The sequence below is a fragment of the Bos grunniens genome, chromosome 16 (assembly GCF_055505025.1).
Source record: "Bos grunniens cultivar Pamir isolate PY7600 chromosome 16, Bosgru_T2T1.0, whole genome shotgun sequence".
Taxonomy (NCBI): domain Eukaryota; kingdom Metazoa; phylum Chordata; class Mammalia; order Artiodactyla; family Bovidae; genus Bos; species Bos grunniens.
In genome coordinates this window covers 5,793,985-5,817,555 of record NC_141180.1, presented here as the reverse complement: position 1 = coordinate 5,817,555, position 23,571 = coordinate 5,793,985, and the positions used below count along the sequence as shown (strand labels likewise).

Genomic DNA, 23,571 nt, shown 5'->3' with positions numbered 1-23,571 from the left:
CACCCCCTGGTCACTATCTGGGGCAGGTTCCTAACACGCACAGAAACAGAAATAACTGAACCTGGAAAAGTCAGTCTCCAGTGTCAGCCCCAGGATTGACCAACAGCTCCCTGGGGACCAGTGCAGGAAGCATCCACGTGCACGTGTGTGGAGGATGTGTGTGTGCGTGTGTGTGTGTGCGCACACACGAGGGTGAGGGTCACTGGAGTTCTCAAGCTTAGTGCACCTCAGTGACCTTGTTCGAGCTCGTAAATAGGAAGGATCCTTAGTTTCCCGCTTCCTCGTCTCTCCTGGCTCCATGCAACCCACAGGCCAAGTTTTCCGGGCTCCCGTGTCCTCTGCAGTTATCTGAGCGTTTAGGGGCAGGCTCCTAGTTGTCCTCCAAGGGCCTCAGCCCACTGGACTGTGTGTGACTACCGTTTGCACAGACTGGGGGCTGAGAGAGGGGCGCTGAGCCCCTTCCAGCACCCTGCAGGTCGCTGCTGCTGTGTCTCTGTGTCCGTCTGTGGATTCACGTGTAGTGAGTGCCAGAGAGAGGGAGGCAGACTCTCAGAGACCGAATCTACCAGAGACTTCAATCTATAAATAATTCGGGTCATGAAACTCTACAAAAATAAACTTCAGCACGAATCCTCGCCCTCGAAGCACTAAATGCACAGCTGCAAACACACACGCTCAGTAACTCACTCCCAAGTTCAGTCTGAGCAGCAGCAGGCTTCTCGACCTTCTTTAACAGACTCAGTGTATACACACACACACTCGTGCATGGAGACACACACTATGCACTACACAAGCCCAGAGTCCTGAGGCAGAAATAAAATCAAATAATAAAGGCCTCCTCCAAGGGGAATTTTCGACACACGGTGGTAAGACCTGCTGCAATTGTTGAGCCCTCAGTGACTATGTATCAAAAGCCTCACCCTCTCCAAATTTACTCAGGTCTGACAAACCGAGTTCCCAAGAAATCTGGGCTTGGATGTAATAATCGCACTTCTATATTTATGTCACATCTTATAAAGTTTCCAAAGACTTTGCATTTCCTTCCCCTCCTGCTTCTCAGTTTCGGTATGAGCTCCTCCAGGAAGCCCTCCCCTCCTTGCCAGCCTCCCTGGATTTCCCCCCGCAAACCTCTGTCACACGGGGCAGCCCAGGTGTGTGAGGTCTGATGGGATTGTCCATTTGCCCGTTCCTGGGCCTTCCTAAGGGGACCCTTTCTCAAACTGTCCCCAGCTCTCAACAGAAGCCTAGCTCCCAGAAGGCCATGTCCTGAATGAATATTGGACAGTCCTGAAATTCATGGCCAATAAGTCATTTCATTCTCACAACATCCTGCTTGAGCTCTGAGGACAGAAGTTACCACCCTTATTTGGCAGCCACGGAACCTATCACACAAACAAGTGAAGCGACTTGCCTGAAGTCACACAGCCAATTAATGAGAAAGCTGGGATTAGATCCCAGCCCTGCAGACACACAAACTGGCGCCTCCCTCTGCGGGGTGCTGCCTCTCAAACCAATCTGCTTCCTACTGAGATGCCCAAGAAGATCCCTGGTTCTATGGCTCCTCAGCAGCTATTACAAAAAATACTATGACTTCTAGTACCCCTACTACTACTAATAAAGTGATATGAGAGTGTCAGATCCCAAGCAAAAGCTCCATAATTTAGAACTAACTAGAGAAGAAGTTGATGCATAAGAAAAAGCGTTTGGAGGGGCCTGCAGGTATGCTAGTTAATTGGATATGCTGATTTGAATTGGATATTCAAGTAAAGAGGCTGTCATTAATTTCTGTGCAGACCTAGCTGTGATTTAAAGGCAAGTGACTGCTAATAGGATTACTATTTCATTCTCCTTTCGAAGAGGCCCCTCCTACCTGGAAGACCAGACAGTAAATCTCCCATGGATTTCAGCTCACCTCCTCCTGCCTCAGAGCCAGCCCTCATCAGCTGACTTTTAGCCTCCCAGCAGTCCTCCCAAATGAGGCTCTGAGTTTACTGCCACCTCTAGGAGACAGATGATTGTCCCACTGTGGCCTTGGGGTCTGAAAGAGGAAGAGCAGCTAAAGGCAGGGCTTGGACGCTCATCTACCCATCTCCTCTGTTCTCAGCTGCAGTGAACGGCTGTGTGCACCCACTAATATTTCTTAGGAGAGTCACAGAGTGACTCTGAGAAACTGGACTCTGTGTGGGTAACCCAGTTCTGCCACCCTTTAGCTGTGTGGTCTTGAGAAAGTGATGTCCTTCTCCGCGCCTCCAATTTCCTATCTGTACAATGGGAACAGTAATAATGTGTCCTTCAGGGGTGGCTCGTAAGGATTAAATGAGTTCATTTTTGTTAAGCACTTTCGACAGCAGTCAGCACATTATAAAAGCTATAGAAGTGGTTGTGTGTGTTGTGTGTTTAATTGCTAAGTCGTGTCCAACTCTTTGCGACCCCATGGACAGTAGCCCACCAGGCTCCTCTGTCCGTGGGATTTTCCAGGCAAGAATACTGGAGTGGGTTGCTATTTCCTTCCCCAGGGGAATCTTCCTGACCCAGGGATCCAACCGGCATCTCCTGCATTCCAGGTGGATTCTTTACCGCCAAGCCACCAAAGAAGCTCCAATAGAAATGGGAGCTATTATTAAATTCTTTAGGCCAACAGGGCCCTTTGAAAAATCCACCAAGTCCATCCTACCTTGAGGCAGGTCCACATTTAACCATGAACCAAAGACGCCATCCTGTGTTCAAAGCCCTCCTGAGAAGGAGGGTGTGGCCTCCTGTGGTCTCCCCCTGTGCAGCAGGGGCTCCTCTCAGCAGGAATTCTGACTGGACCGAGCCTCAGCCTCCTTGTGCGATGGTTTAGGCACATGATCTTTCTTTTGCTGGTCTCTACGGAGACTGTCGCCCCCCGTTGTAGGACACTGTCCATCTTGTCCCACCTTCTGAGCGGTGTCCAAGCAAAATGACAACCGCTAACTCTGCGTGTCCGCTGCGATCCCGCCCTCCCAGGAGAGGAGGAGCCCAACTAGAAAGACAGGTTGAAGTGACCAGCTTTCCCCTCTGGCCTGCGTCACCTCCCTGCCTGTGCCGACTCCACGCTCCTCCTCTGCCTGGTTGGATTACCTGGCTGGGGCCTGTGCGGCTCAGTCTGATAACGCCCTTCTCTTGGATTGGATTCCTGGCCTATTTCAGTGTCCTGTGTCCTTGTGGTCATTGGATCCTGGCCCTGGGGCTCAAGCTTCAAAGCTGAAGAGAACTCTGATCGCTGGACGCTGCAGGACAGATGCAAGCTGCTGCGTTTTACTATCCACTTTTGTCTGGGTTTCTGCCGCAGTCTCCACCGCCCCCATCCTGTGTCTGGTGAGGACGGAGGGCAACGTCGAAACAGAAAACTTCCGAGGAAGAGAAAGACGGGGACCCCTGGGCTTGAACTACAGCAGGGCCACCCTTGTCCCTCCTCAGTCCAGGGCTGTTGGCTTCATCAGCCGTGTTTTCCTCTGGACCACCCTGGATGGAGCTGGTGGGAGCCCCAGGGCCAGCCCTGACCGCCTGCATCCACGAGTGGAAGGGCTTGGATGAGACAGGCTCCAAAGCCCCATAGCTCCAGCAGTGTCCCTAAGTCTGTGATTCTCCTGTGACAGGCACGGAGCAGATCGCCTATTCAGAGAGGGAAACTGAGGCTCGGGGAGGTGAGGAAACTGACCTGAAAGTGAACAGGAGGCAGAAATCAAGCCCAGACAAGAGCAAGAACAGAGTCAGAGCAGAAACCCCGTAACCTGGTGTTGCACTCGGCGTGCTGCCCGCAGGGAGAGAGAGGAATCAGGGGAGGGAACGGCCTCTGCTGCCCAGCTGGCCTGTCCCGCCTTCAGCCTTCTGGTCCCGCCCGCACCTCATCCCTGGGACCCAAGCCCCCTGTCCCCCTTCTACATCTCTGTCTTCTCATGGGGATCTCGGAGGGCTGCACAGCTCAAGCCGGACAGTATGGACTTCTCGGGCAGGACTGCTCCCCTCTCCGGGTATTTAGAGGGAGTGACATAGGCTAGCTCAGTTCAGGTTCAGTATCAAGAACATTTTCTGTTCTGGTTTAGTTTCAGCTCTGATGTTTTCAGAGTTCTGTAGGTTTGATTCTGACCTCAACTGGTTTATTGAAAGGTTCAGATTGTAGACAGGAAAAAAAAGTTTAGGCTTCGTATTCAGAAAAAAAGTTAAGGACTGGGATTAGTCCTAACTGGGACATACCAGAGTATGTGATGGTAAGTTATCTTTGGTAAGATTCCACTCCAGCATGGCCATGGGTACCATCTAGTCCCAGGGCCCAGAGAGGGAGGGCCAGACGAGGTGTTCCTCCTTCTGAGTGTGTGTGCCCAGCCTCTTGGGGAGGAGGCTGATTTATCTGGCAGAGGGTTAACCAGCCTGCCCAGGTGGGGATATCCTGAGCTGGCCAGCCCTGAAGTAGGATGATGGTTCTGCAGCTCTTGGGGCTGAGCCAGTGCCTGGAGGGGAATTAAAACATCCTTGGAGAGGAGCAGCTGTCATAGGGAGGGTGGGAAGCGACCCTGGGACATTTCCTTTTCAGAGGAGAAAGCGGAGCTTGAACTCTCCTATTTTATGGATATGGAATAGTGAAGTTAAGCTAATCAGAAGTCATGACTATCACATCTCCCCCTACATCCTGCAGTAGCCTGAGAAAGCCTGAGAACTTTTTTTTTTTAACAGTCTTTTTAAAAAATATTAATGTATTTATTTGACTCCATTTGGTCTTAGTTGTGGCATGCAGGGTCTTCATTGTATCACGGGGATCTTTCGTTGAGACTCAAAGACTTTCTCCAGTTTGGGGCTTGTGGTCTCCGGAGCAAAGGCTTAGTTGCTCCGTGGTAGTTCCCTGACCAGGAATTGAACCCCTGTCCCCTGTGTTGCAAGGCAGATTCTTAACCACGGGGCCACCAGGGAAGTCCCGCCTGAGAACTTCTGTGATTAAAAGCTACTATGTTTCTAGAAGAATCTCTTGGAAATTTTGGATTTCTCCATCTAAGAGAGAATGCTGCTCTGAAAGCTAAGGGGAGCTATTTTCATTGTGGGGCATTTTCCCAGACTGAGACCCTTGTTCTTCCCTCTGCTTGAATCCATCATGAGATTCGCTCCAGGGTGGAGGACAGTAGCCTCGGCCCCACCGCATCATTGCCGACCCTGAGTCTTCCTCCACCCAACAAGAATGAACTAAATGGCCCCCTCACCCCTCCCTGGAAGGAGGGGCTTTAATGACAGTTGTCAAGGCAGCAGCTTGGAACAGTAGGAAGCCACTAGTTAGGAAGGAAAAGGTCGAAAGAGGAGTTTAGGGGAAAAGAAGAATCCACCCTACAGGGGAGTTTCTGGGGTAAGAGTGGCTGAGAGCGAGTTTCTTTGGTTCCACTGAGGTCACCCCCTCATCTTCAAGGCCAGAGCTCCCACCAAAGTCACCCACGAAGCGGACAAGGAGAGCACAGCACCTCGACTCTCGCCCTGCTCCAGTGGCTGCACCCCTGGGATCCAGGCACAGGGCCTCATGCAGGAATCTGCTGGTCCCGCCACTAGGAACTCCAGAACCACTGTGCCCCGCCCCACAGTGGGATTGCGGTCTGCTTCTTACCCACGCTAGTCCAGCCAAGTCAACAATCGCAGACCATACCCCGGCTCAGGCCCCTCAAGTACGCGAACTCTTAGGAGGCTAGAAAAATGTGAAAAGGAGCACTAATCCAACTTTCCCAAGTCTGCAGTAAATAAATGCTCCTGACCTTCCCTACTGGGCCAGTAAAAGCTGAAAATGCATCCATTCCTCCATACAAGCATGTTTACTGTGGCATCGGGCTCCACGCTTAGCGCTTGTGATGAATAAGTCATAGTCCTTGCTCTCAGTGGGGTGGGAGAAATGGGCAGAGGGAGGGAGATGGTTAGAAGTCCAAGAGAGAAATCAAAGTGAATAGGAGGGAGGGACTTCATCTTAAAATCATCCAGAGAAAACTGTCTTTTGACCTCAACTTTGATTTAGCACGAAAGAGCCCATGGTACTTTATCAGCTGGGTCATAGTTCATGTCCTTTCAATAAGCATTTCTCAAGCAGTCCCTTTTATCCGTCACCAGCTCTGTTCCCAGTTTCATTCTAGTCCTCAGAGGCTGGTCCTCAGAGAAACAGAAAGCATTCCTGCCTTCAAAATGTTGCTGGACTTACGCACATGTGAGGCAATCAGAGAACAATTTAAGTAGGTAGTCAATACGCATTAGCTAATATATATACAATGAACAAGTCAATTGATTATAATCTCAGGACAAAAAGCCCTCAGGGTGAGGAGCAATCAGTGTGGTAGAGATATTGGAGAAGGCTTTATGGGGGAAGTGGGCTTGAAGGAGAGGGTTTAGATAGACAGAGAACGAAGAAAAGGCCTGGGTTGGCAAACTTGGTCAACAGTCAGCTTCTGTGTTGGAAACAGGAAGCCTGGCAGGACGAGTGCGTTCAAACCATGGGCTCCCCGTCATCTTGTTTCTGTATGAACTGATGGTCTTCAGGGGCCTCTCTCCACTGGCTTTCCAAATTCTATGTAGAACTTGAGTGTTAGTTGCTGAGTCATGTCCAACTCTTTGTGACCCCATGGACTGTAGCCCTCCAGGCTCCTCCATCCTTGGGATTTTCCAGGCAAGAATACTGGAGTGGGTGGCCATTTTCTTCCCCAGGGGATCTTCCCAACCCAGGGATCGAGCCCCAGTCTTCGGCGTTGTCCTGCCTGAGCTACCAGGACACTTCATGTATTGCTTAGACTACGGGAATGTTTCTCCAACCCCCAGCCCGGTAGTCTCCACATCAGCTGGGAATTTATTAGAAATGAAATTTCTCAGGCTCATTTCCGCTGAATCAGAAACTGGGGTAGTCCCAGGGGTGAATTTCTCCGCTCCCTCCAGGCGGTTCTCCGGGCATGCTGGTTTGATAACCGTGTGTGCATTGGTGCTTTTAAACCCCGGCTGCTCATTAGCGTCCCCCGGGGAGCTTTGAAACCCAAAGAAGATGCCAGGTCCCCAGGCGCAGAGTTCCTGATGAATGGATACAGCCATGTGTTTTAAAAACTCCCCAAATTATTCTCATGTACATTGAGCCTGAGAAGCACCAAACTCGATGATCTGTAGGTTCCTCCTGATTTCTTATCCCGGGATGGACTGTGAGACTGACTCCCAGATTTCTGTCCTCAGGGATTCCTGGCTCCCCAAAATCACCTGGTGGATTTGCACACATCTTTCAGGGGATATTGTTGTGGTGGGGTGGCAGGAGCAGAAAGCTCTTTCTGAGATAAATTAAATCCTCAGTTTTTTGATGGTTTCTGTGCTGGCCCCACCATCCTCCCTTACCTGCTCAAGGCAGAACCATTGTGTGTAGATGTTGATTCTCTTACCCCAAACGCAAGCAAGTGTGCACAAGCACACACTCACACCCTCATCACACGGTGTTGAGAACATGTGCATACACACACAAGAATAACCATGTAAGGATATTCAGATCACACCTAAAGATATACATGCACACACAAATAAACCCACCGTTAGAAGGTTCAGACCAGCACACTCAGACTGCTTGAGAAAGGATTCCTCTTGGTGGAAACTGGGCTGTTTGAACTAAGAAGCACCTCTGTCTTCCCTGTAACCCAGTCTGCTTCAGGTAGCCCTTGGGGACCGGACAAGAGGATTATCTTCTATAAACTACCTGCTCTAGGCTCAGGCAGGGAATTCACAAGGGGCTGCCGAGGACAGATGCTGAGGATGCCCTTGTTTCTTTCGCAGATTCGAGCCGATGGTCCCCCCCACGGTGGGGTCCAATATGAGATGGTCTCCGTGCTCAAAGACGGGAGCCCCATCCTCCGGGACATGGCCTTCTCCATCGACCAGCGCTACCTGTACATCATGTCTGAGAGGCAGGTATGTGCTGGCAACCACCCCTGCTCTCCAGAGCCCAGGAGGCGCAGATAACCCGTGACCTTTGTGCAGAAGCTTTTCTGCAGAACAAGAGAGACCCCTGGGCCTGCTGCTCAGAGGCCTGGGGAAGCTTATGCAGGGAGTCAGGGAGAAGCCACTGGGGCCAGGCGCTTCCCGGAGCTTCTCTGCAGGCCACAGACCCTGTCTGAGCACATGATGAACAGCCCCGCAAGAACGGGCCAGACTGCACGGAGCAGCTTGGTGTGATTAGAAGGGAGATTTACTGCCCCGGGCCCACAGAGTCTGCTGCTCAAGGGAGCCAAAGAGGTGTAAATAATCCAGGCCTCTAGGCTGGACTCAGTCCTGGGAGAGATAGACCCAAGATAGGGCCCCAGAAGGAGATAAAAAAAAAAATTCTTGGCCTGAGTCTTAGAGGGATGCAGGGTAGAAGTTGGCCAGCTCTGAGGAGCTGCAGCTCTGCCTGCAGAGATGGGGAGCCCTGAGAAATGGACCTCTCTCCTTTGCTGGGTAACCACCGAGTGGGTTCCCCATCCGCCTGGGTGAAACGTTATTCCCTCGGGGTTTTATTCGACCTGAATATGTAGGAGCAGAGTGAAGGCAAATGCAAGGAGAGCCATAGTGAAGGACAAGAGAAGGGGAAGACGGGGATTCACCAAAGCAACGGAGATGCAGCAAGCAAAGCTTAGACCTTAGGAAAAGCTGGCTCCTTTTCCACTCATTGCCAGTGGGTCAACAGTTGGTCAGCAGTGGCGGCGGTCTTGGCATTGACCTGCACATGGTAAGATCAAGGCCGTAAGAAGCAGAAAGGACCATGACTCTGTCTTGGTGCAGAGGACACTGACTTGGGCTAGATAAGGATGCTGTGCTGGACGACCAGCGAGCTCTCTCAAGCTGCCTCCCTGCTCGGGCGTCATTCTCAGAACACTGCAAAGATCCCAGGCGTCTGTCTTCAGGTTCACCCGCCCGGCGTTCTCTCTCTCTCCTTGTTTGTGTTTGTGAATTCTGAATCGGGGACAAGGGAGGAGGGAGGGAGGCAGTGGTAAACGGATACCTGATGGCATAAGCGCAGTAGGGCTGCAACTCTAACTTGAAAATTCCTTCTCAGAAGAGATGACACAAATCAGAGGCTAATCGTCGGCAAATTATACCACATCCTCTTGAAGCCGCTTTTTTTTTTACCTGCCTTTATGTAGCCCCCATGATCAAGGCATAAACAGGGCCAGATGGGAACTTGTAACCCTAAAAAAGAAAAGAAAAAAAAAAAAGGCTGGTCATGTATTTATTGGGAACAACGTTCTGAAAAAACATCAAAATAAATGGAACTTGGTCACTCTCCTTAAGTTGCTTGGAATCTAACAAAGGAATCTTTAGCATCAGATTGGAGGCTATAAGTGCTCTGCCTTTCCTTCCTGTTTTTCTTTGTTTATAAAACCAACAGTTATTTCTTTAAAATGGTAGATGGGCACCATACAAATTCAAATAATACACACAGAAAAGGAAATAACAAGTTCCCAAACCAAACACCCCGAAATGTAACACCATGTCATCATTTGATGAACACCATTCTGGATGCTTCTGCAGAATTATCTACAGATTTAGAAGGATAGGTGAATAGATGGTCCTGTAGGCAGGTTCATAAAAGGATGGTCAGAGGGATTAAGTAGACCTGTGGTCCCCCACCTTTTTTGACACCAGGAACCCATTTCATGGAAGACAGTTTTTCCGTAGACGGCAGTGGGGGGTGGCAGGGTTGGTTTCGGGATGATTCAAGGACATTGCATTTATCATGCACTTTATTGCTATTGTGGTTACACCAGCTCCACCTCAGATCATCAGACATTAGACCCCAGAGGTTGGGGACCCCTGAAATAGAGCCACATTGACATGATATTAATATTTCAGAAGATGTTAAGTATGGCTGAGGAGCAAGCTAACTCTGGATAAAAATTCTTTCTTGGGTTCTCGGAGCCCCATGAAGTGGAAAAGCAGAAAGAGCCAACAGAAGTGACCAGTGAGACTTCGGTGGGACCGAGACGATGCTGAGACACGTCCCTGGGCTAAATGCTCGGTCGCTTCAGTCCCGTCTGACGCTTTGCAGCCCTATGGACAATGTAGCCTGCCAGGCTCCTCTGTCCAGAGATTCATATCTTTCACTCAAATGAGATGCTTTTTGAAATTGGATTCAAAACGTGACCAAAGGAAAGGGCTGGAGGCTGATAAGTGGCTTCAGGGAATATAATGACCTCTCCAAACAATATCTGATGTTGCCTCTGAGAGCATCAGCTCTGACTAAACTGAGCGTCTGCAGCTCATTTCTGAATAACCCTCCTTCAGTCTCGTCTTCTGGGTCTGCTGCCCAGCTCCTGTCAGTTTGCACCAAAGCAGAGCTGCTCAGCAGTAACTGTCACACTAAGCAGATATAGGAGGAGTTTGGGTTTAATGCCCTGTGGCTATCTTGAATCAGGTGAGCTGTGAGTCGGGGAGGTCTCTATGCCAGGGTGGCGACCGTGGTGGTGATTAGGAGGAAGCTGAGTGGCAGTCGGCGCTGCCAGCAGGCCTCAGGCCAGGCCAGGAGACCTGTGTTCTCGTCCCAGCCCCCCTTTAACCAGCTGGGTGACCTAGACCCTGGACTTCCCAGGGACTCAGTGTCCTCAGCTTGAAAGATGGAGAGAATAAATATGACTGTAGAGTCTCTTTCGGCTATTAAAGAGTTTGTCTAAGGTCTGGGGATCAGGACTCTTTTCCATCTCCAGAAGACAGCCTCAGAAGCACAGGAAACAATCTTGAGGTTAGACCAAAAGAACTTTCTGAAGGAGGCTTTTTATGAGGCTGTGTGTGCTCGTATGAACTTCGTCCCCCAAGGATGAACACTGCAGTGAGGATAGAATGGTGGCTATGGGCTTCCCTGGTGGCTCAGTTGATAAAGAATCGGCCTGCAATGCAGGAGACCCGGGTTTGATCCCTGGGTTGGGAAGATTCCCTGAAGAAGGAAATGGCAACCCACTCCAGTATTCTTGTTTGGGAAATCCCATGGCCGGAGGAGCCTGGAGGGCTACAGTCCATGGGGTTGCAAAAGTCAGACAAGACTGAAGTGACTAAACCACCACCATGGGTAAGCAGATTCCTGTTTTGAGGCAATGATCTAAGGCTTTGGAGTTCCCTGAAAGACCTAAGACTTTATAAGACATGATGGGAATGGGGGTTTCCATCACCCCACTTTACAATAAACCTCTGGGCAGCCTCTTCTCGTCTCTCCCTTCCCCGGGTCCCTAGCTTTTGTCTCCGTTTCCCTTCCCTTCCCCCAAATCATGGTGCCTATTGTATCCTTGATGCCGCAAGAGAGTAGATCCAGGTGCCTGACCTCCAGTCCTGCCTAGAGAGTCTCCCCTCCCCACAGAGTCAGAACAATCCAATATAGGCTCATGTGTTCAGGCAAGCTTCCTCTCTCTCTCTCTCTCTCTCTCTCTTAGTTAATTAAATGTAATTAAGAAACAGGACTAGTAAGAAGTGGTGGGCCATTAGTGCCACTGCTTAACGACCTTTGACAAGTTGGTGTTAATGTTCTGTTAATAGATCCAAGGCCGGCCGGTCCCAGGGGACCGTTTGGGACCCGATTCCCCCAATCCTACTAATTGCCCAGGTGCTCCACTGATACGCTGCCCGGCCCTTCCTTAGAAAGTCTGCCCCGGCTTCCTCGACAGCGAATCAACCAGCAGATGTTGTGGGAGGGGATACAAGTTGCTACCACATCCTCGGTGTCTAATGGGAGTCAGACTGCGGGTTCAGGGAAAATCAGGCAGTGAGCCAAGTGAAAACCTAAGTCACGAGATGAAAAGAAACTTGATAGCCCCAGTTTCCACCCAGCTTGTCAGGCTGGCCACTCTCCGAAAGGGAAGCTCCCCCTGTACGCGGGGTGGATGGGAAAGAAGTATGGGGATGGAAGCAATTATTCTATTTTATACTTTAATTAGTTTGAATGAGCAGAGGGAATAGAGGCATAAAATGATCCAGCGAAGGGTGAAATGGAAAAAGGGAGTCACAGTGGAGAATGGCTCCGCGAAGGCTGGAAAAGGCCTTGGGAACAGCAGAGAGGCTGGCGATGGGTGTGGGCGTGCATGCACGCACGTGTGTGTGTGTGTGTGTGTGTGTGTGTGTTTAGGGTGGGTGAGGGCATGGGATGCTGCTATTTCAAGACCTGGAGAGACCAGATAGCATAGTGGTTAATAGCAGGAGCATGGCCGTCAGACCACCTTGCACGTCATCTGTTGCCACTAACTAGACATATGGCTTTAAGAAAGCGATTTCACTTTTCGACACCTCACTTTCCCCATCTGTATAATGGGCCTAATAGTGGTGACTGTTGTGAGGCTTGAGAGACCTCAGTGCTCAGTCACACAGCCAGTGCTTTCAATAAGTGGCAATGATTATCATCATTATCACAAGACCCCGATGCTGGGAAAGACTGAAGGCAGGAGGAGAAGGGGATGACAGAGGACGAGATGGTTGGATGGCATCACCAACTCAGGGGACATGAGTTTGAGCAAGTTCCAGGAGCTGGTGATGAACAGGAAGGCCTGGCATGCTGCGGTCCATGGGGTTGCAAACAGTCGGACACGACTGAGCAGCTGAACAACAGCACTGTTATTAGTGGTGTTATTCGAATTTCTGAGACCCCAGGGAGGGCCAGAAGCATCTCCACTGTAAATTACGGCTAAGACAGATCCCAGTCTCGGGCAAACACCTCCAACCTGGCATTCTTGCTGCTCGATCCCAAGGGACGCCTCAGAAACCTCTGCCCTGGTCGAACGACAGCATCCGGCTGAGTTGCTCACAATCTGGTATTTATTTTTAAAATCCAGGAATGTGCCCAGCAGACTAAACAGTCCTGCTCCCCTTGATACAGACAGAGGCAGCTCTGGGCTCACGTGTGAGGCCCAGGAGGCCAGTATTCCAGGCATCTGTGGAGAGAAGGGAGGGGGACCCTGAGCCCCAGTCATCTCCCAAGACTCAGGCTCCTGTGTGGCCACGTGTGAGGACAGTGGGCTAGAAAGGCGCTGTCCCGGGGGTGTACCATGTCTGACCTCTGCAACGAAGTGAACTGTATCTCCAGCTCACTGCCATAGATGGAGCCACCATGCTCACAAACTAAGTCAGGCGTTCGGGCAGGTGCCCCAAAGGCTGCTTGTCTCTTCTCTGCAGCATCCAGACTGGCGCCTCAGCTGGGAAGACGTGAATGGGCTGGGGTCACTGGATGACTAGGGCTAGCATGGTCTGGAGCCACGTCCCCCCACTCGTATGGCAGCTGGAACCAGCTGGGCTGTCAGCTGCAGTGGCTTCCACGAGGCCTCCCCCTGCGCCTTGGGCTTCCTCACAGCATGGCGGCCTCAAGGTGCTCAGACTTCCTGAGCATGGCCGCTCAGGGCTCCAAGAGTGAATATTCCCCCAGGTAACGTGTGTCAGGCGAGTGTATTCTCCTTGGTTCTGTCTCGTCTCAACAAAAATTTGAAGCACCGGACGTTAGAGTCCTCGGCATGTCATAGCTCTCGGACAGACTGTTATAGCTCTCAGGTCTCGAACAGACCGTGTTATAGCTCTTAGACAAATCCATGTTACAGCTCCGTGTTACAGCTCAATTTTATTTAGAAAAGAGCAGGAAAATACATCCTCGAGGCGTGAGGGCGTGCCAACCCAAAGACGTGAAGAGAAGAGAAGGGGGAGCATGCCAGCGCATGGGAGAGAGAGAGAGAGACCCCCGCCCTTTGGCTCCTCTTTTTATATGATTTCTACGGCCTCTGGGCCTGCCCTGCGTAAATTGGGCGAGCCAGGAGGGCTGTTTGTTCTACCTGAGGTCCTCACTCCGGTCTTCGGACCTTCCTTTATTCCATTTTTGCGGGCTTTTCCCTTCCTTGTCTTTTAGCCACCGCCATTCTGGACTCCTGTTTGCTATTCTAACTACCTAACAGGTGGGACTGTTACTGCCTTCTTTATGACTTAACCTTAGAAGTCTTACAGTTCCTTCTTCCGCCTGCCTCCTCACCTCTCTACCGCCCGTCTCCCCGTGACTCTGGCGCGTGTAGCCCATGACCCCACTTTGAGACCCAAGGCACGGGGAAGATAAACACATGGTTTCCTGTCTCAGGAACCCACAGAGCATCTACACGGGTGAGGACTCACAGCTCACCCATCCTGACCCCAGTATGAGGCCAGCTTCCATTTCAGCCTATGCTAAACCCAACACCTAAGATCAGAGTCCTCAGAACTGGTTTGGTTTCCCTAAACTCACAGAAAAGTGCCAGTAGCTTTAAAGCTTGCTGTTGATGGACTGAAGGTTGTGTTGAGCCCTAAAGGAGACCTACATCAAAGGTGGCTCTTGAAACTGCTTCTGGGAAGCCTTTGAAGGAACCCATCAGGAATAGGATCATGCTACCTGGAAACTGCCCAGGTGATGGCATGTGATTTTCAAGGGCTGTCCTGGTCTGTCTCCCTGTGCAGAGCTGCGGCAGCCCACTCAGAAGACCCTTCTCCTGGGCGACCCACCTTCACATGCAGGGTGGGGCATGGGACTTCACCGTGGATGAACGGATAGTGACTTTCTCACCACCTCCACCTTAGGTCGTTTCAGAGAGTTGGGGCAAGGAGAACTCTGGCCTGGAGTTACTAGAAATCAAAATTCTTTGTAAAGATTATGAAGCCGCCCCTCTCTGATTGTCTCAAGCATAGGAAAGACCCATGCCCCTCAGCTCCTTGCACCGGTTTAAGACCCCGTGCATGGTGGGGGAGAGGGCTTGGAGGGCAGACCCAATGCCTCTAGCATGCCACCCCAGCCAGCTTCACCTGAGAATCAATGTTGGTTTCCTTGGTTTGGAGGAGGGCATGTCAACTATAAACCGGGACCGAGGGCCAAAAATAAGAAGCATTTTCAAAGGGCCTTATTGTGATGTGAGGGTACTACGTCTGTCAGCTGTGGCCAACGCCACTGAACGACCAAGCCCCTAGGCCTCTAACGACTTGGAGAAGGAGCAGAAAAGAATGTGCGGAGCCGTCCTTCCAGATGGCCCCTGCTCATTTATTTTGACATCTCAGACTATTATTTTGATTGTGCACATTTGTTTAGTCCTGGCGATAAGGCTTCCCAGGGCGCAGGCAGAGCGTGCCAAGGTGTATTTTTACAAGGCGGTTGGAGTCCCAGTAACAGGAGACCTCCCTTCTGCCCGGACTGAGAGGCCTGGGCTGCAGCCGGGGAAGGAGGGAATCTGAGGAGGCAGGGGCTGGAGCAGAGCCTGGGGGACTTTGGGGGAGAATTACAGAGTTTGCGGATTAGGAAAGTGAGGATAAGCAAATTTCTGCCGTATTTGTGTTTTCAAATGTGTCACTTTCAATCCAGGCCTTTGATGCACACATGTTTCTAGTTAAGGACCTCACCGTGGCCCAGAAGCCAAGCACACATCTCAGCGTCTTTCCCAAAGGAGGGGCAAAGCCTGCCTCCCGGAGGATGGGGCGCAGGGACCAGTGACCACCCCAGGCTCGGGTTTGATTTTTTTCCCCTCTTTCTCTCCCCCTATTTCAAATGTCAGGGAGCAAAGAGGCTGACATGGAGCTGATTCCCTGGCTATTAATATTCTCATTGGAGCATTTTTAATAAATATTTTCACATGAAGGAAGCGAATCACAAACCCACCCTATTAATCAGGCGCTTGGCTTGTATTTAAGAAAGAAAACTCCAGCCTCTTATTTTAAAATCCTTTGGTTTGGAAAGAAATGATTGAACACAATGCCCAGGCTGGGAGAACCGGTGCCAAAAAAGCTCATTTCTCTAAATGCGCAGAGAGGCTGGAGACTCTTCCTCTAATCCTTGGCAGGGGACGTGATGTCTCTCACCAGGTAGGACTGCCAGATGCTGACTTTCTGATGACCCAGAATGACGTTCCTAGGATGGAGAGGTGGGAAATCACCATACCTCAATCCCAGAAGGAACTCCTCCCCATATACTAAAGATGAGGAAAATGATGCCAGAGAGGGGAATCACTTCCTAGATCATTCCCCGAGTTACCAGAAAAGCCAGAATTAATCCTAATTCACCTGGTCCAACCCGGCATTCTTTTCCCAACTTGGCAACAGCTTCACTCAGCACAGACCAGACCGAACATCGGTTGTGTTAAAAAAAAAAAAAAAAGACTTTCAATTAAAAAACATTAAAGCTACCCAAGCCCAAGGGAGTCCCTGAAGATGTTCCCAAGGGTCAAATTAAAATAAGGAAAGATTTGCATCTCATTTGCATACACAGACTCATTCATTCAACAGACCATTAAGTGTCTACCATGTATAATGCATAGAGCTGTCCGCTGGCAAGTTATTTGCATATGCAGATATAGACAGGGCAATCTTTCTAAGTCATATTCCAGCAAAAGGTCTTATAAATAGGTACCTTCTTGATTTCTTTCTGTTCTTTACAATGCAACAACAGCACCGTTCAGTATGCTTTCGTATAGGGATAAATAAAATATAATCCCTGACCTCAGGGATGCTACATTCTGGTGGGGAAGAATGATGTATAGATAAATTGCGATATAAAGTGAGCAGTACTGTCGCAGAGATATACAGCATGCCCAGTGACTGAAGTAACTCATACCGACCATGGGGAGCCCTGTCCTCGTCCCTCCATGCTTGGGCTCAGAGGACAGACCCTCTCCCTGACCTAGCAGTCCAGAGCTGGGGGAGCTTCAGGGACTGTCTGGTGAAGGGCAGTCCTTCCTTTTATAGGTGAGAACAGGGGACCTTTGAGACCTTGAGACCAAAGTATCCACCGAGCCAGAGTGCAAAAAAGTAGATAGTGACTGACGATGGGCAGTTTCCTGGCCACCGTGAAGCGCATGGCCTCTAGAGACTGCCAGCCTGCCCACCTTCCTGGCTCCCTGCTGTGTGACCTTAGGCCAATTGTTTCACCTCTCTGCTTCACTTGCCTCTACTAAAAATGGGGATAATTATGACACTGCTTGAGGATTAAATGAAGTGAATGAATACATTAAAAATATTAAATGAAGTGAATTCATACATTAAAAAGCACTCTGAAAAGTACCTGACACATATTACCTGCTTAATAAACGTTAGTAACAGTAATTATGCTTTTAAGGTTGTGGCCCCATGTATAATCGCCAGGTGAAGCTCTGCAAATCAAGCTCCCATCACAGCCACACCTCGAAAAGAAACTTGGCCACCCTGCCTTGCCTCTCAGCTCTACCTAATTTAAGACGTGTTGAAATCTAACATTTAGGTCGTGTTTTTCTTCTGATAGTTTGCAAACATGACCTTGGCTAATACAACAATCTCCTGGGATAAATAGTATTGTCTTTGCTTTTTTTTTTAAATAGATAAGAAAACTGCGATTCAGTCTGGCTAAGTAATTTGCCCAGGGCCCCTGAGCTGGCCCGCGGGCAGAGCTAGGACAGCGTCCCCCGCCCCCCGCACCCCGCACGCCGCACCCCGACCTGGGAACAGACGCGGAGTGAAGCCGAGCCTTGTCCCGCGTCCTCCTGGGATGGCGCCCCCTGGTGGCCGCACGGCTGCAGTGGGCCCGCCCCGCCTGCTCCCAGTCTACCTGCAGTTCTCAGGGCTCCAGACCAGGCCAGACTCAAGACTCCTCCCTGGACACCCGCCAAGGACCCTGGGGCAGGGCACTGTTTTGTTTTATAAAAAAGAAACCAATAGAGGCCTGCTGCCTGATGTGTCCAGTCACAGGAAATGTCTCTGGCGGTCAGAGAGGAAAGAGAGAGGGCACCCGCCCCAGGAAGCTGCTGTTTGTCCGGCAGGCCGGGTGTTCCGCCAGCATCATCTCAGCCGCTTACAGCAACCTTGAAAGACAGGTATTCTCAGCCCCGTGTGACACGGGGGGAAGTCAGGGGCGGCAGGGTCCAGCGACCAGAGCAAGGCCGGGCCCCCGCGGGACTCCTAGGAGGCAGAGCCGGGGCAGAGGCGCTTGCCAAGCTAGCTACTGCCCTGCCTGCCATCCCCTCACCACCTAGGAGCCCGGTTCAAGGCGCCCAGTGGGTGAGGCCAGCACTGCCCTGCGCTCTCTACCATGCAGCCTGTCTGGCAGAGGCACACCTTTGCGAGGAGGGCAGGTGCAGACGCGTGAGAGACATTGCACAAAGCTGATCGAGCGTTTTAGCTGCACTTCCAAGTGTGAGCCAGGCAACAGGTACCGATCGGCTGCCTTGCTGGCCCTACCTAGGGGTTCTTGGGCTCTCAAGAGCCTTCTGTGTTGCCATCTTGAGTCTGTCTCATCTAGCCAAATGTGGGGTGCCCCATCACGACGCCCCAGAACCCTGCAACCTACGTTTCAGCTCCCTACCAGAGCGCCCTCTCACACTCCCCACGTGGAGTTTCTGTAACCGAGCATGTTTTATTTAGACCGTAACATTTAGTGCCGCTTTGGATTTCCAATTAGGCTTCAGTCAGATGCGGAGAGCCTGATTTCGTTTTGGTGTTTTGATCAACACAAAAGAGGGCCACATCAAGAGGAGCCCTTGTCAGTTATTTCCACCCGCTGGCAGCTGGAACAGTTGCTGTGATGTGAAGATGAAGATTTGGAAATGCCAAGAGATTGGCCGGGTGTGAGGGAAGGGGCACGGGTGAGGGGGAGTCAGTGAGCCCCTGGGAAGAAGCACAAGTTAGGGTTCTGAGAGCCCAGCCCATACTCCATGGGGTCCCTCAGTAGGCAGCCTGAGCTCCTTCCCGCCTGGACCAGGGTCCCGCTGCCCTTGTGAGATGGCCTTTTATCCAGAGGTTCCTAGAACACTGGCTTTCCCCGACACGGGAAGCTGATCACTAGTGGATTTCTCCAGAGAAAAGTTTCTGAGCTCTCCAGCCGGAAATGAGCCCCTAAGCTAGTTTCTAGAAATATCAGAGAGAGGGTTGCTTCACTACCCATGAGTTCTGCCCAGCTTGCTCACACGTACTGCCTGTCTGACAGGTTTTCTCTCTGGAGCTGGCCTAAGGGACAACATTTAGAAGCCAACTTTGAGCTGCTAGGGAGTCGGAGAGGCAGCAGGGGGGTGAGTGTGGCAGAGTGTCAGGGGAGTGGGAAGTTAGGATCCTGCCTCCAGGGACTCATCACAGACTGTCATGAGTGCCTCTGAGTTAAGGGCAACTGGAGCCTCAGTTTCCCCATCAATAAAATGTATCGGAATGCTCCCCGCGGCCATGACCTGTGGGTGTTTCTGCAGCCGTAAATGTATTTCAGACGGTGGCTGTGGGCACAGCCCTTGGAGGCTGACCCGGATCGGCGTGTGTGATCCGTGTGTGTATGCACGTGAGACGGGGGTGCATGGAGACAAGGGAGGTGAAAATAGCATCACTTTGTGTTCTGGGCTGTGGAGAGGTCTCTACACTGACTTTTTCCTGCAACTGGGCAGGAAGCTCTGCTGTGCTCACTGCGGGGGGAAGTGGTCATGCCCCCTCTCCTGCAGGCGGGCTTGCTGTTTTCAGAGCCCGGCTTCGCTGTGGTTTTCCAGCTGGCCCTTTGATCTCACCTGCCCCGCTCAGGGACCCAGCGTCTCAGCCACAGTCTTCCTTCATAGTTTGCATGCCGCACAGTTCAATTCCCCGAGCCTTCACCACTCTGCCCAGAGTTCCCTTCCTCTCTCCTGCTTCTGGTTATCCCCACTCCCTACCAGACCACCTACAGATTGGGGTTTGAAATTTGCACCAGCTGGAGGGAGAACTGGCCATGTCATCAGCCGTTGGTTGCTTCCAAGCAGTCTGGGTTCAGTCTGTCCATCAAGTCTTGTTTAATGATGGAAGAGGGAGATGGACAGAGAGGAGAGCCAGGCAGACGGAAGATTAGAAAAAGGGAAAGTGGACAGAGCTGAGAACAATGTCTTAGTGAGCCATTCACCCACCGAGTAACTCATCAACAGCCTCTCGTGCTTCTTGTGCGCACAGAGCTCGCCCTCACAAAATCACAGATACAGGATGCACGCACACATCCACATTTACAATACAGTGTGCAGAGCACTGGGAGGTGTGAGAGGGTGCTACCCGACAGAGCCGGTGAGTCAAGGAAGGCTTCCTGGAGGGGGTGATATTCTAGGTATATTACGAAAGGAGAGGGGTTCACTGAGTGAAAGCCAAAGCCAAAGAATCTGAAAAATCACTTTGTTGTGTTTACTGATATGCATGAGTGCTAAGTCACTTGAGTTGTGTCCAACTCTTTGCGACCTTACGGACTTGTAGCTGGGATTGTACTGGGATTCTTGTACTGGGATTCTCCAGGCAAGAATACTGGAGTGGGTTGCCATGCCCTCCTCTAGGGAGTCTTCACAACCCAGGAATCGAACCTGCCTCTTCCACACTGCAGGCAGATTCTTTACAACTGAGCCCGTGATTCTTAACACAACATTGTAAATCATCTCTGCTTCAATTTTTTTGAAAAAAAAAAAAAAAACAAAGGAATGCTTCTCAAGTGAAGGAAAGCATGGAGGCATGAAAGAATTCAGCAGGTTCAGGGACCGTTCCCCTAAATCTGATGTTGTTGGAGCCGAAGGCAAGGGTTTCAGGGCATCAGTCCTCGCGGAATATCCACAGCTCACAGGCAGGCAGCCTTCCAGTGGACGCTCCCCACCTCCTCTTGCCAAGAGAAGAGGAGCCTCAGCCTAGAGAGAAGGCACCGCTGGTTCCCCAACCCTGCTGCTGGAACACGGTGCCCGGGAGGAAACAAGCCCATGCCCAGCTCTCTGTGATCCTCCTCCACCAGCGGGGCCCCTGGCCAGGCCTCGGAGCTGAGCAGCAAGTCAAAAGATGCGCAGTGAGAAGGAAGATGCCCGCCACAGGCAGAGCCCACTGCTGAAGCCCCCTGTGGCCAGGCCAGTGCCCCGTCCCTCAGGACAGTCACCCCTCCCGCTGTGCGGCAGGGAAACCTCTGCCCAACGCAGGTTTGTGGGAAAGGAGTGCGCCGGTTCGGTTCATTCAGTTGGTCATCCCAACAGCACTCCTTGCTGACGGGGACCTTGCCTGTCCAGGCGGCTTCTGTCTCCCAAAGACATATTGCAGTGTTTGGCCCTTACTAGGTGCTCGATAAACAGTTGCTGAAGTCTTGGAAGAGGGGAAAAGACAAGAAAAGGGAGGGTTCAGAAGCATTGTGGGATAATCTAAAGAGCTTGTTTTTGGAGGCAGGTGGGCCTGTATTCTCGGCTCTGCCGCTCTTCAGTCGAGCCTGGCTTATCCTCCCTAAAGCCTCAGTTTTACCTTCTGAAAAGCGGGGAGAAGAGTAAGACCTGCATTGTAAGGGTGCTAAGAAGATTCAGTGACTAATCCCTGCAGCATGCCTGGGACAGAGGAAGAGCCAGACCCTGGAAGCAGCTCCAGCTAAGCCCTGTCCTTCCCTCTGCTTCACTCATGAGCTTTCTGCTCCTCTACCCCTGAGCACCCCCCACCGCCAACCCCACTCCAACTAACATGTTGCTCATTTTTCATCCTTCAGTCATCTGCCAGTTGCATCTATTTCTAGCCTCTGTCTTATGAGACAAGAAGAAGGAAGGGAACAGATAACTGCAGAGGCTCATTTGCCAGTTGTCAGCTCCTGCCATCAGCAGAGCTTTCTGTCTGCTTCTCTCTGGGCGCCTGGGGAGAATCACTGTGACCTTTTATTTACTAGTTGATCTAGCCGGCTCTTGGCTCCATATCAGCTCTCTGCTCCCCGCCGCCCACCACGCGGCTCCAGCCCACCTTCAGCCTCCCTGCCCCTCCATCAACCCAGCGCTGGCTTCCTGCCTCCCATGCCCCATCACACTTAGGATGGGCGAGCTGCCCCGGGCCCTCTGAGCCACCCCGTCTTCATGATCGGAGTCTTAAAAACCTGTGAGCAGGCACAGAGAGGAAGGAGAACCAGAATTATGGATGGCTCCTGCTCGCTGCTCCCACCAGGGAGGATTTCTGCTGCTGATTCTCTTCTGCGGGGCTCCTTCTCCATCTCGGTTTCACTGTGGAGCTGCACACAGATGTCAGCCAGTAAGCGACCTGCCCCAGAGCTCTCAGTGAGGCAGCAGCACAGTCTCTCCCAGTTCCTCACCCCAGAGGCTGTCCTTTGACCTTTGCAGTTTTCACTCCATCTCCCTTCAACTTCTGCCACCCTGTGTGCGAGCTCCTGACCTGGATGGATGCAGTGGTCCACAGCCCTTTCAGCTTTTCTTTCTCCTTCATCCCTAAAGCCAGCTACACATTCAGCTACAGCCCCTCTGAGCCAGCTGGGCTGAGATGGGCAGGCCTGGGGGTTCGTCGTTGGAAATGCTGACAAGTGTAGAGGTGATGAGGAGATAAAGGTGATTAAGAAGTGCGTGCTGACAGGAGTCCCAGAAGGCCAGAAATGAGCCAGGCAGACCCGAGCTCTGGGTCTTGCAGGAGCTAATTGTATATACAGTATGCCTGTGTGTGTATGTGTACGCGCACGCACCCATATTATATCATATGCAAATTCGCTTCTGCAAAAAATGGTCCAAAGTAGAGTATGGCTTTCTGACTCCATCACCTTCAGGCCATCTGCCTTGGACTTCCCAAAGCCTTCAATGCCCATCCCAGAACTGGCCAGCGTTCCAGCTCCCTTGAACAGGGGTTGGGAGAGAAGAATTTTAAAAGCCTCTTGGGCAAGTCAGCTCCCTGCTTTCCAAGCTCTCTTCTTGGCCATCGCTGTCAGCATCAGTTTTCTGCAGGGAGTGATTTAACCTTCATTTATTCATTAATTCTTTTTTCCCCTTAACTTCATTAGGTAAGATTTATAAAGGTGCTGAATTGGAAAGGTCACCTGTCCCTGGGTCCAGGACACGGTGTGCCTGCCTGCCTTCTCCTGAGTTTCCTTCCAGGAGTGCTCTGGTGGTAGGGACGGGAGGGGAGCAGAGGAGAGAGTGAAAGCGGAGCCTGTGACGCCCAGAAAGGCCAGGCAGGCAGAGGGGTGCTGGAACCTCCGAGCACGCGCCGTGCTACCTTCTTGGGGTTGAAAGACTGAGCTGTGTGGGGGCAAGGCAGACTCCATGTTAAGCACATCTGGAATCCTGACCCCACCCCTTGCTATATTGACCCTCATCCGACGACCCCATCTTATCAAGCCTTCCGTTTCCTCTTAGATAAATTGTCTGTAAGGATACACTCTACTTTATCAGATGCGGCAGGGTGAAATAAGGTGACGCAGGCACAACGCTGAACACAGTGCCTGGCACACAGCAAGCAGGAGCCTTTGAAAAAGCTCTTGAACATTCTAGATGGGCCCTGGCCGTGCTGGGCAGTTCATCAACTAGTGACCACTGAAGACTGGTGGGCGGGGAGTCTGATTTCTCCAAGAAAAGGAAGGGCCCATATTTTATGACTGATCCCATCTCCAGAACCACAGGGAAAGCCTCAGCTCAGGGAGAAGCCAGAAGGAACCACACCACGGCTCCATGTCAAGACTGTCTGCCAAGGCCCAGCGGATTTCTGCAGGAAGTCGGGCTAAGCTGGCATCCTGCTGTCTGACCACACGCACTGTCTCAGGCCCACCCAGCAATTACCCAGAGCCATGGGCCTTCCTTCAACCTCGAGCCATCTCTTCTCAAGGAGTTGTCTCTTTCATGAACAGCCTCCCTAGAAGGAGGGGACGCAGAATAGGGACGAAAG

At 51.4% G+C, this 23,571-nt stretch overlaps 1 protein-coding gene across 4 annotated transcripts in view; it reads left to right on the top strand.

Moving 5' to 3' along the window:
- PLXNA2 (plexin A2) overlaps positions 1 to 23,571 on the top strand; it is a 233,673-nt gene that overhangs the window by 97,426 nt on the left and 112,676 nt on the right. For 3 of the 4 annotated variants that reach the window (XM_086342251.1, XM_086342252.1, XM_086342250.1), the window contains one exon: positions 7,780 to 7,914. The exons of the other annotated variant lie outside the window; for it this stretch is intronic. In XM_086342251.1, the coding sequence (XP_086198377.1) occupies positions 7,780 to 7,914 (135 nt within the window). The remainder of the gene's footprint in view (positions 1 to 7,779; positions 7,915 to 23,571) is intronic. 4 annotated transcript variants of the gene reach the window in all.